The sequence below is a fragment of the Periplaneta americana genome, chromosome 3 (assembly GCF_040183065.1).
Source record: "Periplaneta americana isolate PAMFEO1 chromosome 3, P.americana_PAMFEO1_priV1, whole genome shotgun sequence".
Lineage (NCBI taxonomy): Eukaryota > Metazoa > Arthropoda > Insecta > Blattodea > Blattidae > Periplaneta > Periplaneta americana.
The window spans coordinates 125,531,660-125,548,679 of NC_091119.1; the positions used below are offsets into that span (position 1 = coordinate 125,531,660).

General features: G+C 36.4%; 1 protein-coding gene across 1 annotated transcript in view; it reads left to right on the forward strand.

Moving 5' to 3' along the window:
* Window positions 1–15,215, forward strand: part of Rab3GAP1 (RAB3 GTPase activating protein subunit 1) — a 290,503-nt gene extending 275,288 nt beyond the window's left edge. Inside the window, exons 13-15 of the mRNA XM_069821561.1 lie at window positions 1,473–1,792; window positions 2,983–3,195; window positions 6,795–15,215. Of these exons, the coding sequence (XP_069677662.1) occupies window positions 1,473–1,792; window positions 2,983–3,195; window positions 6,795–7,025 (764 nt within the window). The 3' untranslated portion in view covers window positions 7,026–15,215. The remainder of the gene's footprint in view (window positions 1–1,472; window positions 1,793–2,982; window positions 3,196–6,794) is intronic.
* Window positions 15,216–17,020: the final 1,805 nt, after the last annotated feature.

The window sequence follows — 17,020 nt, forward strand, 5'->3', positions numbered from 1 at the left end:
AATCATTGTATCTGATTTCTAAGTAGCTATACAGAAAGCAGTTAGTAAGATGTGGCCATTTTCAACAATAGTAGGTTGTAGATTTCATTTGACGTAAGCCTGGTGAAGGAAAATTCAGGAGTTAGGGCGATCTTGCGATTATAAAGAAAATAACACTGATATAGGTAGGCCTTAATAGTTACACTGGGTGTTTGGTTTGGCTTTTCTCTCTCTCAACGAAGTTCGGAGTGCTTTTGTTGAAGATTTAATGAGCATTAAACGCGAAAGTGAATATGTTACATGTTTTGCTGATTATTTGACAACAAACGTCATAGATTCAGAATGTTGGTTTCCGCCCCAAATTTGGGCTTCCATTACATACGTTCTGAAAGAACAACCAATGCTTGTGAGGCATTCCACAGGGCTTTCGACCTTAATTTTCACAGTGCACATCTACATATATATCATTTTGTTGACGCTATCGTTCAAACTCAGACACCACCTACATTAAAATGAATGATACAGATAGGCCTCACCGATCTAACAATAAACGTGAAAAACAAGTGCAGTATATACAGGAATTGATTTTAAATACAGAAATGGAACTATGACACGTTTGAATTTTTGAAAAGACGTTTCTTATTATTATCATAAGGAATGAAAATAGTTTCCGTGACTTTCTAAATACCTTGACGACTTCCCCATTATGGGAATGAATATTTTATCATTCTTGACGAGTGCCCCATTATGGGCATGAGAATATAACAAAGAATTTTAAACCATACCTATGATCAGGGACGTCGCTAGGGGGGTGCGAAAGGGTGCGCAAGCACTCCATAAAAAATCGGAGCACCCCTTTCTGCACTCCAAAGGGCAATTTATTAACAAAATATAGGCAGAAATTATTTTGAAGAACAAAAACAAAAAAAACAATTCTTGGATGTGAAAAAACTACGTCCCTTAGTGTATTGTAATGAATGTGATGAGCAATAATAATAATAATAATAATAATAATAATAATAATAATAATACAAAGTAATATTAATAAACAGATGTATAGTATGCGCGCAAGTGCATGAGAGAACATTTTGGATTTTTTTTATGTACACTTCTACAGCTCGCACCCCAGTTTTAAATTTCGCACCCCATCCGCACCCACCTTGCTCTGATCCTGGCGACGTCACTGCCTATGATTAGTGTAACTTAGCAGTCATAGAGAGTCGTAAGTCTCTGAAAATGGGAAAGAAAATACTGTAGTACCAACTTGTGTTTTCCTCCGTGCGCAGTTGACTTGACTCAAAAATTGACCATCGCGCGCAGTTGACCACTTCAGAGCAGGTAAAATTTTGGGTCTGCGCGCAGTCGGAATCCCCCAGAAAACTCGATTTCATTGTAGGCCTACATTTGCTTAAACTAGTTTTTACTAGTTGAAAAGTGGTTTTGACGCATTTCGGGTTTTAATATTTTTAAGTCAATGGTATTACGACTTGCAGGATCTTTGAGCGCTCGCATGCAGATCAAAGGTAACATGTGGCTGGACGTGTGGGAGGCAGCGAAGCCAGTACCTGCTAGGCGACAGAAGCGCCTGTTCGACGACACGAGGGAAGCGGAGAAAGTTCTGCACTTCTTGGAGGCTCAGAAGTCCAAAGCTGTTGCGGAACTGCTGCTGCCTGCGCTGACGCATGCTGCCATCTGTCGACTTCTTGAGGAACAGAAGGAAGATCTACCGATGCTACCGGAGTCTTTTCGGCATATAATAAAAAATGCTGAAAGGATCACAAGAAATCCACGGCCTACTTCTCGGCACTATGATGTGAGACATATTCATAATTTGCGTTTTTTCTTTTTCTTCTCCTTCACCTGAATGAGTTAGGCCTTTTAGAGATGTCTTAAATTCATCGTGTGTTAGGTCTTCCAACACTATTTCTCCCTGTCATTTGTTTTTTATTCACTCATAGAGGTTAAAGATTTCTTCCTCTTTTCTTCACTTCTCTCTTCATAGTTTCCTACCCAAGGACAGGTCCTTCACTGCAAACTCAACAACCTTCAGTCTTCCCTTTTGTGCGCCTTGCTCTTCGTTTTCGCATACGATCCATCTATCTTAGTGTTGTCTGTCATCTGATATCTTCTTCTGCCCAGAACTTTTGTCCCGTTCACCATTCCTTCCAGTATATCCTTCACTAGGCAGTTTCTTCTCAGCCAGTGATCCAGTCAATTTCTTTTCCTCTTTCTGATCAGTTCCAGCATTATTCTTTCTTCACCCACTCTTTCTAGCACAGCTACATTTTTTATTTCGTTTGTCCATTTCACATACTCCATTCTTCCCCATATCCACATTTCTAATGCTTCCAGTCGTTTCTCTTCACTATGAACACAGATTACACTAAAGGATTTTATTTTATTTTATTGTTTGTTGGTATAAATAAATAGGTTCCACATTTTCTATACTGTGCTTATTTCTTTATAACTGAAAATTGAATAAGAATCTAATTCGTGAATGTATTAGCTAGACATAATAAAATAAGACCAGTTTCATCATTCCATAATTTCTTTATCTTAATTTAGTGACCATCCGTGACAAGGACCATTCCTTATAAGAAAGTTTGGTAGTCACATAAAACAAGTTTCACTGTATTTGTCATGTTAATAATTTCTATTATTGGTATTATTACTCTGGACTATGGTTTAGAGTTTGATGATATTGTTTGAATGGTTGCATAAGAGATAGTGTTTATGCTAACATAACTCAAATATACTGTATATGTTGCAGTGGTAGAAAGAAAAACATAAAGCCTCCAAGATGCTTCAACATTGCTACAAATGTTTCCCTTGCCATGCACAATTCTGTGATGAATCTTCGACCTAATGCAATACTGTGAACACATTTTTGAGAGAGCCCCTCCTCCTTATGTTGTATTTCATTTAAAGGTAGAATAAAACCTATGTACAGACCCTTATAACCTTGAGAACACCATTGAATTTGTAGTCCTTATTCTGTTACAGGAATTAGCTCTTGAGATTATGGGTGCAGAGGCTGTAATTGCTCAGGCCAACTCGCTAGAACTGAAGTTCTGTGCGGGGTTGGACACCCCTCATTCTCCAGAACTGCGCACATTCCTATCTAAACTCATGCAACTGCCAGAAGTCGATGTTCCCGGTGGACCAAGAGGCCCCATTGGAACCAGAATACGAACTATGTTCTCTGATGCACAGAAGGTAGGAAATTCTTTCCTGATAGCATTAAGAAAAACAGTAAGCAGGAATGGTAGCCATTTTTTGGAATATTGGACCTAGTAGTTGATACAGCGTTCTTAAATAACCAACAAAAAGTATTTACTGATGAACTGTTAAGTTATTTGAAAAAATAATAACTACTTCACTGTTAATATTATAAATTTTGGTGTTATGTTATCAGTCAATCAAGTAACATAACACAAAAATTTACAATATTGACATAGTGAAGTAGTTATTATATTTTTTTCAAATAACTTAACAGTTCATCGTTAATTACATAAGTGTTGAAAGAGTGTATCCAAAAATGGAAATATATATATATATATATATATATAGAGAGAGAGAGAGAGAGAGAGAGAGAGAGAGATCCTATTATCCTCTTTGAATTGAATACAACTCAACCAGAATATGTCAACAATGAGAAGAATCAAATTTATGGTCCAACTTTTCCTTATTATTTACATACGTATAAGTTACAAACTATTGAAATTATTGGGTTATTAGTGGGTGCTAGAGACACTATTACAAACAAATTTATTAATTTCTGGAAACAGTTCAATCTTGAATCCTCTTTGGCCAAGACTGTTTCTTTGATAGCTCTAAATTATTCAATCTATCTTCTGAGAAATCACATATATAAAGTAAACTAATAACACAATAATAATAATAATAATAATAATAATAATAATAATAATAATAATAATAATAATAATATTACTCACCAAAAACATTTTCATAAAATTGTACGCATTTACTAATACTTGTATATTCGGTATACTTCGTCCTTCAGGGCAACCCCAATTTTAGGGGAAGTTTGTTTACATATTATACAATATTATACAATATATATAGGTACAGATAATGCAATTGCCAATGCAAAGTGTTCTTTAAACGTCTGTGGTCGTCTCCCCTATTTCACTATCAGATTACATTTTCTTATAGCAAGATTTCTCTTTAGTTATGACAAACCCACAGATAGCAGCAATGTATTCGCCTTTCATCTCTCTTCATTCGTCCTTTATTCTGCGAATCATCTATCCATCCAATCCTACTTCATCTCTTCATATATTTCTATTCTCTTCAGTCCCGTCCATCCATCCATCCATCCCTCTCTCCCTCCCTCCATCCATCCATCTATCCATCCATCCACCTACCTATCCATCCATCCATCCACCCACCCACCCACCCACCCACCCACCCATCTATCCACCCATTCACCCACCTATCCATCCCTCCATCCTGCCTTCATCTATCATACTTTCATATATTTCTACTTCCTTCACTTCATCTATTCAGACATCATTTGCACATTTCTACCTCCTTCAGTATATTCATCCTTTCTACTTAATCCAGCAGTCATCAACACAGTGCAATCTCAGGCTAATGTCTCTTACCTGTGGTTAAGAGATGCACGCTAGTGCAACCATGGCTGCTGGTGGATATGCAGTATTCCAGGTGGGGTTTCGTTCATGCCAGAAATTACGTCAGCAATAATAGTTTAATGTTGCACACAATGTTCACGTATGCATTGAAATAAGCATATTTTATATAGTTAATAAATACTCAGCATGTTTGTTTATAATGTCAATGACCTAAAAATATAGATGTCTTCTGAAATTATTGAGGGGTCCAGTGAAAGAAGGGAACAAGCCACAAATCCTGATATGTAGAATATCTCTTTATTTCACTGTGATTTTTATCTTTCATCTGAGCCCAAGACTAAACAAATGAGTGATTAGAACCAGAGCTACGACATGATAATGTTTAACGGTGCGGCAAATAGCGTCCTCGTCTACAGCTACTGATTGCTACAGCTGGTGCAGCTATGACTGCTTTCTCACTCTCCCTTCTGTACCACGGTGCATATTCTGATGTACTCCTTACCCGATACCCATTTCAGCGAGTGCTGATAACCACTGATTTAATCTATCCATACATTCATACATTTCTACTTTCTCCAGTTCCACCATCCATCCATCCATCCATCCTACCTTTATCTGTCATACTTTCATACATTTCTACTTACTTCACTTCATCCATTCATCCACCCATCCATAAGCGGAGTTATGGGGGGGGGGTAGGGGGCACTGCCCCCCCCAAACTTGGCCGAACTCTTTTTTTTTTTTTTCTATTAACGTTAGAAAATATTGAATTCAAAAGATCTTTTTTGCTTTTGTTTATGATTAAGTTTCTGTGCTTAAATTGATGAGAGGAGTGGTAATGTTTTCAGACCATGTGTCTATTTATTTTTAATTTCTGAATGTATAAGAATTGCTATACCTCATTTGAGGAATAGAAGCATTGTAATGTTTCTTTTGTAACAGCCTGTACTGATGTATTAGAACTCTGTAGGTGTTTAAGTGGCCACTTGGAGAAATATGAATAACATACTGCACAACAATGCAGAAAAAAGAAAAGTAATCCCGATATAATGTGTAAACTTAAAGACGAGATTAAATAAAATAATTAGAATTTACATTTCATATGATATCTTACTTTTTTTAGACAAACAGATAAAGTAAATGTAAAATTGGTCCACCGCTGTGGAGTAATGGTTAGCATGTCTGGCCATGAAACAAGCGGGCACAGGTTCAAATCCTCGTTGGAACAAGATACTTGGTTGGGGTTTATCCTCAACCAATTGAAGCATAATTGCTGGGTAATTTTCGGTGTTGGACCTCAGACTCATTTCGCCATCATTAATTCACATAATATCATCATCCATACAATAGCCCGGGTGAAGTTCACGGTGCAGCGTGCTATACTTGTACAAGAGTGCGGCCGTTCAGGTATCCAATCATTCACAGAATAGGAGTGGTAAGCACAATAAGCCTTAGGCTGCAGTGCAAGCCTTCGGGTCCCTCCTCTGTTCAAGAGGGAAAAAAAAAGTAAAATTGTCTGTATATTTTGTTACAATTTTACTTTATTTTACAATATCTTTATTAAATGATCATATTCCGATATACTGTACCAAGATCAAGCTATAATGGGCGGAGAAGGTAAATGATGTCCCCCATAATCTCGATATATCGGGATTCTATGATTTTACTTCCGCCCCCCCCCCCCCCCCCAAGGTTCTCTCTTCGCCTATGCATCCACCTTCTCACCCTCCCACTTATTCATCCACCCACCCATCCACCAATCGTATCTTCCAAATAATATGTCCATCCATCCATCCATCCATCCATCCATCCATCTATCCGTTCATCCATCCAGTCTGAGTATCTCTCTGACTATTCATCCTTACATCCATTCATCCCTTCGACACTACCCTAAGTCACCTCTCGCTTATTCACTTCATCCTCTATGCCATCTGTTCGTCTTTTTCTCCTTCAATCTATACTCTCTCGTCTGTCTTTGTCTTTTTATCATTTCGCATGTCCACCCAACCACATTCTCTACTTCACCCATTCCATCATACTCCTCGCTATATAGCTAACCACAGACACAGAGAGAGAAAGGGAGAGGGAGATATATGTGTGTTTTGTGTGTATGAAGACTCATCCGTCTCTGCCTGCATCTCTGATACACTGCAGTAATGTGGCAGTGATATAGAAATAAATATACGAATATGATTCCAGGCTGCACAGATGCTCTCCGACATAGAACCCCTGGATCTCTCCGAAGAGAAGCCATGGACAACCACATCTAGTAACTTTCCACAACCGAGCACCAGAGAATTTGTGATGCGTGTGTTGGCAGCTCGGCCATCTCCGAGTTCATGTATTACACCCCAGCGCCTCACTGCAGTCCTCAAGAAGAAAGAGTTCCGGCTAGCAGGCTGCTTCTCCCATGACACCACTTTCCAGTGAAAACCGAATCCATTCCTTGCACCTCATCAACTCTGACAGAATGCACATCTGCACTGCTCAGAAACGCTCAGAAGGTCACAGACTAAGGAGTTTGTAGATTTTATACTGCACTATTTATTTCCCCTGATGCTGCTCTTCAGTGTGTTACTCAAATTTCTGAAAAATCTAATTTGCATACTTACCGACTCCAAGGGGGCTATATTTAATATAATCAAATATGTACGAAACTTATACGCACATAGAATTATTCCAATTCAGAAACAACCTAAAAAGTGTCTTTCGACCTCGGAATACATCAATGCCATTAAGATGTCTTGCAACGTCACCGCAGTGAGATCTGTCCCTGGCAGAACCTTCAGTACTACCCGTTGTCGCCATCCCGGCTGCAGCGAGATTGAAACACTTGGCCACGTACTGGGGTTCTGTAAGAAGGGAGAGCTACTGCGTAACAACAGACACATCATGCCTGTACAGCAATTGCCAACCTGCTAAGAAACAGAGGATGGGAAGTACATGAGGAGATTCATTGTGTGTCTGAAGATGATTCTCATAGAAGGGTGGATATAACTGCCATCAATAGAAGAACCAAGAAAGCGATGGTCTTAGACCCTACGATTTGCTTTGAACGAGACACAAATCAGGCACTGCAGATAAATAATGACAAGCGAGCTAAATATGTACCTTGTCTTCCATACCTCAGTGAAAAATATGGCATTTTGCTTTACAACTGGGATGTTACAGGCTTACTATTTGGAGCAAGGGATTGTTTACCAAAATTTACATATAATATCCTTAAATCCTTTAAAATTCCTTTTTATGAGGTTTAGAAGATTGTGATGGAAATTCTGAAGACCTCTCTTCAAATTCTACACTATCATTTATATGTTAACACGTAAATTTTTGTTTTAATGTACAAATCGAATAATTATTTTACTCGTTTCATTTCCCTTTATCTTTTTCTGTTTGTTAATTCCGGATCCCAGTGGCCAACCTCACTTGAGGACGGATGATTTTAAATAAATCTTAGTAGAAAAAAAAAACTCCAAAAGGAAATAACATTTCAATGGATACCTAGCCATTGTGGTATACCTGGAAACGAGAAAGTCGATAATATTGCAAAACAGGCAACATATTTGCAACCAACACCTCTTCAAGTGATATCTCTATGCAGTGCTTTCGCTTCAGTAAAGTCTCATTTTATAAACCTATGGACAATAATTGGCTCTCTTCTGACAAAAGAAAAATTTTACAGTCCGTACAAAAGAAACCAAATGTCCTGGAAATGTAGAAAAACATGCCTAGTTCAAACATTTTTAACAAGAGCCAGAACAGGTCACATTGTCACACAATTGTACCTACACCGATTTCACCTCTCCGATAATCCTACTTGTCTGTGGTGTAATAATCATGATGAAGATCTGGAACACATTCTTCTATACTGTCCATCCATAAACCACAAAAGAAGTAAATTAAAATCATCAATACCAGTTGCAGAAGACACAGCCCTGCAGTATATATTGACTACACCCCAACTCTGGCTACTAGCAACAGGCATCTATAATGAACACCGATCAAAATACCCCTCATTTCTCATGAAAAACAAAAACTGAATACACTACAGTGGACTATAGTGGACTTTATGTTGTCAGCAAACAGCTGGATACATTAAGAAGATTGATTGATTTATTTTCCCTAATTGATAGCAAAATTGTATGTCATTCTTGGCATGTTTTCTCGAAAGTAAAATGATGATGAAAACCAAAGATAAAAGGAAATAGAGGGAGAAAATGATGAGATTTTTTTTATACTACATTAATATTTAATGATTGGTTTGTTTTCATGCCTCCTTGTATGGTTAACTGTAAGACCTTCTGGTCTGTGCTACTCTGGTAGAATCGAAAATGTATTTTCTTTGGTGGAGATAATACAGAGGCGGAAGTCATAAATTACCGGTACTGGTGCTCAGATGAGAATGAAAATGACTATTGGATTCTGTCGTGTGAAAGAAACTGTTAGCAAAAATTACCTAGAGCGACCTTATTCACAGAGAAATTTTCTAAAGTTACAACTTCAAACCACGACTTTAATTCCCTTTCGAAGGATGCTTTGTGAGCTGGACTTGAATGATTAGTATCCATTCTTTATTTTCTCTGAGCTATAGCACATTGATTATTTCAATGAATGAAATTACATTTCTTTATGTGCGATTTTTCTTTACCTTGCATACAAAAATTAGGAAAATGATTTTTACCTCTCTGACATGTAATTTATTTAATACTTACCAATGTGCTAGAATAAAGTAGCCTACTGTAGCACTAGTGAAACGGCCACGAAAAAGTGTTATTCACGTGCGTGAATAGTGGGTGATGTAACAATGCTGGTTATCATTGTGTAGACTACTGAAATACAGAGCATTCGAGCCGAAATGTCCCCCACTACCACGAAAATTGGTTGGTGGCCAAGGAATGATGTGAGTCCCGGTGTTAAGCCACCTGCTAGTATGATAGATTCAAGTCAGTATTCAGTGTGTCTCTGTTGTGCGCGTTTGTGTTGTGACGTGCAGTATAGAACAACGCATTTTTATATGCAAGACTTTCGTGAAATATACGCGGAGAACATGTTGCCGTAAATTCAGACGTCGTTTCCCTGATGGTTCTATGCCAAATAAGAAAACAATATATACAGACTCGTAAAGAAATTTAACGAGACAGGTTTGGTTCAAAATAAGAAGTGTCGAGTAAATAAACAGGTCTTAACTGAGGAAACATTAGATGAAATAGGTTTTCGATTAGAACGAAGCCCTCAGAAATCTTTGCGCAGATTAGCTCAAGGAGTAGCGGTGTCAAAAACCTCAGTTTAACACGCTACAAAATTGTTGAAATTAAAAACGTACAAAACCCGTGTAGTGCATTAGCTTTTGCCTCTAGACAATATGGCATGTAACTGGTACCAGCAATCAGTCCAAACTCACCATTTCCAGCAGTTACTACAATCAGGTAAACCTTTTATTTCAATATTATGAGTTTTATTTTGCCGCAAATTATGGTCACCATTTGACGGGAGATGAGTGATCCCGTATAGCATGCGGAGACCACGTGGCCACCGGTAGTGAGTGGACATCTTGGCTTGAACGTTCTGTATTAACTGCGTAATAGTTCTCTCATATGAGAAGAAATTAAATTATAAAATCATAAAATAAATAAGCGTTTTATTTGGAAAATATAACTGTACAAACAACAGTGTTATATAGTGTAAATGGCAGAAGATCGTGAACGAAAACAAGACGTAATAATTTGTGGGCACCACGAAGCCCAGATCTAACACCCTGTGATTTTTATTTATGGGGAACACTAAAAGGTAGGGTTTATACGAAAAATCCTCATTCTATAGATGAACTAAACGACTATATACGAGAAGAAATCAAGGCTATCAATGATGTGGAACTTCAGAGTGTTGTTCATTCGTTTATCAGAAGATGTCAGTTGTGTGTGGCAGCAAATGGGGGCCATTTTCAGCAACGACTCTGAGCATGGCAAGTCCAAATTATTGGACATTTATTGTTAGTACTATTATATATTGGAGAAGTGCCAGATAATATCTTTGAAAAATATTGGAGTGCAAGAGGTTAAATGACTTTATTGTCAAACGCCTGGCATTAGAAAACAACAACAACATATTGGAGAAGTGCCGGAGAAATGGTTATGCGTTCGTTGGAAACCACGCAGGACGCGGCTGGCCAGACGGCCGGCCTCTCTTTTCTGGGACCTATGATAATAATAGCTGTATGACGACAGCAGTTCAACCAATAAGATAGCTTTTTAGTGGAGTGTTTAAACCGAACTAGAAACCATGAGAGGCAAATTTGGACAAATCCTACTCAGTGCTGACAAGAAGTGTACCTCTAGTCTCGGCTGTTTTCGGCTATGTTCGGCTGTATTGTCAAGCTCTGTCTCTTTTTCTTTGTTTCTTCTTGGCTTTAGAATATCGCTTCATGTATTGTTAGTTTTTTCTCCCTGCATAAAAGTTTTTATGTTCATAAAATTTTTTTTCTTATTTACCGGTGTTCCTGTTATTTTTTCTTTTGTGTTAAGAGATATATTTATTTATACAGCATTTTAAATATTGATAGTTGCCCATTGTGCAATTCAAACCAAGAAATGGATTCGGAACACCTCAAAATCTGTGCTTCAGTGGCTGGCCATGATAATATCTTTGAAAAATATTGGAGTGCAAGAGGTCAAATTACTTTATTGTCAAATGCCTGGCATTAGAAAATAACAACAACACCAACAACAACAACAAATATTGATAGTTTAGAAAGAAATGCAGATTGTCTGGCTGAGTGGTTATGTTGCAGGGTCATCAAAACGGGGGAAGTCACGTGACAGTTACTTACATTACGGGACCCTTTTCTTTTAATTATTTTAAACAGTTTTATAATATTACGTAGATTTCCAAATCCGTACACCAAATATTTTCAGGAAAGAGCACAACAATTCAACCACTAGCCTTTACAGAGGGGCCAGCAGAAACGAGTGAGGGAAATTGGGATGCTACATAACCATTCGGTCGGACTGTAGTTTCTTCTAGTAGTAACTGTTCAGTATGTTGTTTCCTAACCGATAGGTTTGTGAAAGAAGAGGTTCGTCGAGTGAATTTGCTGTACAAGTTGTAATAGTAATGAGGTACGTGACAGACCTTATACTTTTAATACATAAAATATAATCTCTCAACAGCCCCATCTTGACCTCCTCAAATTTCAAATCCACCGTCTGCTACTGCCCTTGTGTTGACTGGAACGCAAATTTACCACAACAAGTTATACATTTTATTCAGGATCAATTGGCCGGGATTTGAACACAGGCTGTCTGGCTTACAAGTCCAGCACGCTAGCCTAGTCTGGAGAGTATAGAGTTCTATATTTCCTTCTCTCTTAGACTTTTATCTAAGTGTTCTACATAAAACTTAAATATGCAGCATACGTCATATTGTCATTGCTGATGATTATAAACATATAGTTATATGAAACAAAAGCTTACTTCAGTTTTAAACTGTTGCGTACTTTCATAAATTTTTTTTGTATATTATTTTAGCACATGGGTATGCTGTTGAATACGTCGAACTAATTTACATATAATTTTGAAATACGTGAATTATATAAATTTTTGTCATTACTCAACCCTCCTCGGGGTTAGGGCTATTATTAAATTGACCTTCTGAATCCTTTCTGAGCAGCTCTGGCTTTGAAGGAATTTATTAATTCTGAGGCTGAATGTAAGGGCTTCATTGTAGCTGATGTCTACACTAGAAAGGCATTTTCTGTCAGCAACCATATCAGATTTTGTGTAGAGTAACATTTTGGACCCTTTCCTTTACTGCATGCATTACGGAACTGGTGTACACTGTTAACTTGATTTTCACTAGATTTTATTTGAATGCCAGAAAATGTGCGGCATGTCTACTGTTTTAGTAGGGTTTTCCTGTTTTGCATCATTTTTGTGTCCTGCTAAGATGATCTTTCCAAACTTTTTGGACCATTGGCTACTAGTATATTTTTCTATTTGTTTTTCAGCCTTATGATCTAGGTTAGCTGTTATTCCAGCAGTAAACTTTGAGCCAAACTACTGACTGTTAAAATCACAATCAAAACTGTTTCTGATTGGTCTTTAATTAAATACACAGTTTCCCAGTTTTTGCGCTGTCATTTGTAGTATGGATTAGGCTGTATCATTGGTCGCCGTGTCTGACACTGTTACTGGAAAAAAATTTTTCTCAAATTGATTATTTTTTATTTTCTGGTGGAATTAGAAGAAAAATTAATGCATGGAATCGTGGAATATGGTTGGATTTCACTCATATCCCACTAAAAAATTGTGAACAGTATTCAACAAAAACTACAGAAATGAGCAATTTTTTTAAGGAACTAGTTTTGACAGATGATTTCTTAGTGTAAGAGTGCCATTATCCAGCAAACAGTATTCATAATTTATTGTGATAAAGGATATTCGAGTCATTTACTACTTGCCTGTTAGAGTTTTTTTTAAATTGACATATGGTCCGTAATTTTGTAGCATGTTTTTTTTAGAATATTTTTTTTTAACTAACGTCGCGCCTATTGACGTGTAGGTATTTGCGCCTCTGCCTACTTTTTGGCGATTATAATGAAGAATCCTGTTCTGAGGTTGGAGCACCAATTAGGTCGGATTCTGTTAGTCCCGTGTGATAGGATGGCACATGAGTATGGAAATAGGCAGGATGAATGAAGATTGAAGGTGATAATGATGACGAAATGAACTCAGAATCCAGCACCGAAAGTAATTCAGCATTTGTTCTTAATGGGTTAAGGGAAAACCCCGGAAGAAACCTCAGCCAGGCAACTTTCCTAACAAGGATTCGATCCAGGGCCCACTAGTTTTCGCAGTCAGACATGCTGAGCACTATTCCAAAGTGGTGGACTTTTTCAAAATATAACATGTAATTTATTTGAAACTTCAATTCAAGTATGAGGCCTGCCCATATTCCTTTACTTAGATAAAATTGTTCTCAGAGCTATTATATGTTATACTGTAGCACTGTATTCCATTTCAGTACTGAAATCTACGAGTTTAAATTGAAGGGTTCAGAGCCATAATTAGGGTTACCATCCATCCGGCAAAATGAGGACATATCTTCTTTTATAATCATTTTATCCTGTCCAGCAGCCATTTAAAAAAAATTGAAATGTCCGGCATTTCGCATTTTCAACTAGAATTAATATGAATATTGAACAATGTGCGATATTATGCATAGAATATCTAAACAAATGGTGAAAACCTATGAAAGAATTTAACTGCTTTGAATGGTTGAAGCTGGAGCACATAAAAACATAAAATATGATGACCTATTGACATGTATTGAATTCTTACACTTTAAAAATGTCACTATTCATGATTCTAAGCTATTTTATCAGTTTTATTCTGCAGTGTACAAAGATATGCCAATCAAGTTAATTTTGACGAAGATTTAATTTTAGATAAACAATGGTGCAAATTCTTCAATTCCAATAGTTCTGCAAACACTGAAACTTTCTCAGAACTCTTAAAAAAGGTCAGTTCTATTTATTTATCCCAAGTCACAATGGAAGTGCTGAGAGAGTATTTTCCCTAATATCTGCTCAATGGACAAAAGAACGAAATCGCATGCTAATGTAGACAGTCAGAGGTATCATCATGGTGAAATATAATTTCAAGGACATCTTCTGTGAACAGTTCCATAGTTATTTGGTACAAGATAGAAGTTTGTCTCTTCAGGCTCTTGTGCACAAAGTGGGCTCCACCGATAAGTAGGGTACAGATGTAGTACTGATGCAGCAAGTAGTGAGAAAAGTAAGGTGAGCCATTGTTTTTATCTTTAATTTTGTTCATACCAATTTTTAAAAAGTCATCCTTTTTTCAGCAATGTCCTCTTATTTTAGATTCCATGTCCTCCTATAGAATTTCTTCTCATAGTAACCCTAGCCATAGTGGGCCAAGCGCCATTTATTAAAAACAGAGAAAGCAAGGGTTAAAGTTAAGTGAATACCATAGTTTAATGAAGATTGACGTATCATTTAGTTTTAATGTGTATACTTTATATTACTTGCTATATATTTCTATTGAATTATGGTAATAACTTCATTTTAACCTTTGTTTTCTATGGTTTTAGTAAATGGCGCTTGGCCCACTATGGCTCTGAACCCTTCAATTCATGAATACAATATTCAGTTTTTCTAAACATCAGTTACAGTTGTGATATTCGCTGTCTTATTCAGCCTCGTGATTAATGATATGTGCTTGTAATTGCGCGACATAACGAAATATATTGATCAGGAACTTAAAAATTAAATTTACTCATCATGTACCATATTCTCTAGTTTAGAAGGTGCTTCATTTTATAATATGATATCTGAAACTAAGGCAAATTTAAACTACAGGACTGAAAGTGATAAAGAAAGTCAAGGGTTTCATAGAATTCCTGTAATTGCATGGAATGTTAAAGCGGTTGTGTGATTTCAAATAATCATAGATCACCGCTTGATGAGAAATATTTTAGCATAATCATGGAACAGATGACTTGAATTATGAACTTTTAATGAATATTGTAACCAGTGTAAGAAAATGAATGCAGCATTCGCTGCTTGAACCATTAATGTAATACATACATATACGATGATATTGAAACTTCATTTATTTTTCCAATAATTATATATTGTGGGTTGTATCGGCCTGCTGTCGCTAAGGGCCATTGATATGTTATGGGTTGCAGTGGCACACTCGTGTGCTCCTGCTAAATAGCAAGATGCTTGTAGATAATCATAGAAATGGTAATGGATATTTTTTCCGAATAGGTCCCCACTTAAACATTCCACTTAAAAAAAAAACTGAAGAAAAGTGTAAATATTAGTAAGAGAGAAGTGATGTATTAAATTGCAGGTTTACTTTGCTTTTCATCTTTTCCACAATTTCATATTCTATTTTGTAAATCTTATTTTGTGTGATCTTCCCGCTGCTTTTAGTTTTTCCAATTTTTATTTTGCTCTGTCGTGTAACTAGGCATTTTTTGGAGGCAACGTATATTCTTTTTCTCCCTTTATTTTCTGCTTCCTTTGTTGTTAATACTGACTGTTCACATTCTTGTCAGATTGTAATGTACCGGACATTTTTATTTATTTATCTCTTTACTCAAGTATAACCGAGCAAGGAATTAATTCATGTTTCTTTCAGTTGCGAAATTTGATTTTATACTGTACATAATCCAAAACTTCACTTTCGCACTTTAATAAAGTTTGTTAAAGAACTGTAACGCAGCTTACAGATCATTAGATATATATATATATATATATATATATATATATATATATATATATATATATTTCGAACCACTAGATATGGGAGAGTCCTTAGTAAAGGATATGGTATAGGAGAATAGGTATGCTGAAGAGAAAGAATTGAATGGTCCCCAAGATCACCTGATCTTAACCCATGGCGTTATTTGAATAGGAGAATCTACTGAAGCGAGCCAGATAACTTACAAGAGGTGAAGAAGATCAGCTATGAGATGTAACAAATCAATGGAACAACAATGTTGAAAATATTAGACAATTTCCACTATAGAGATTATTCAACAGTGACTGCAGGTCATTTTTAACAGTTTTTATGTTTTAATATATTTTAAGACTTGGAATACAGAAATTAAGGAATAAATATAGGGTATCATTTAAGAAAATTATATTATTTTGTACATGCATTCTGTACAAAGTAAAATACTACTGTTTTACAGACATGTGCAACATTTTATTGATTTAGTACTCCAAAAATATTCTTATACACAGCATTTGCAATGAAACGTAAAATTAAAAAGTTGTAAACAATGTTCCATACCTTTCACTCAGCCTGTAGACTATAACCTACAGACAGTTCTTTATTATTGTATATTGATCATCTTTCACTTACTGCAGTGTGGATCTGATTTGTCCATTGTCACAATTTAATGATTTTACTTATTGTTGTGGGAGTATAGTTTATATTTTGGGCATGGTGCTAGTGGTGTTGATGGGATATTAAATCTTGTACCTACAAAAAACCTGTGCCACTTTTATTCCTGAGTTTATTGTTCCTCAATCCAAAATAGTTATTATTAGGATAACTCACAGGTTCTGAATTTCCTTATCCATTTATGTAAACATTTTGGAAGAGATGTGACTTGGCCTTTTTCCATCACTTCTGATGAAATGAATTTACAACTTTTCTGAAGATGGTTCAACCTTCGTCTTTACATGGAAGGAAAAAAAAAAAGGTGGGGAGGGGAAAGAGCGAATCTTGAATTTTTGTAGTTTAGGATATCATAACGGACTTGCGTCATGATGTCTGACTTTGTGACTTTGTACCAGCACATTTGAGTATTTGAGTATTTTACGTGATATCTGTAGACAATAAATAAAACAAAATTAAATGTAATCGATATCATTTCTAAAAATT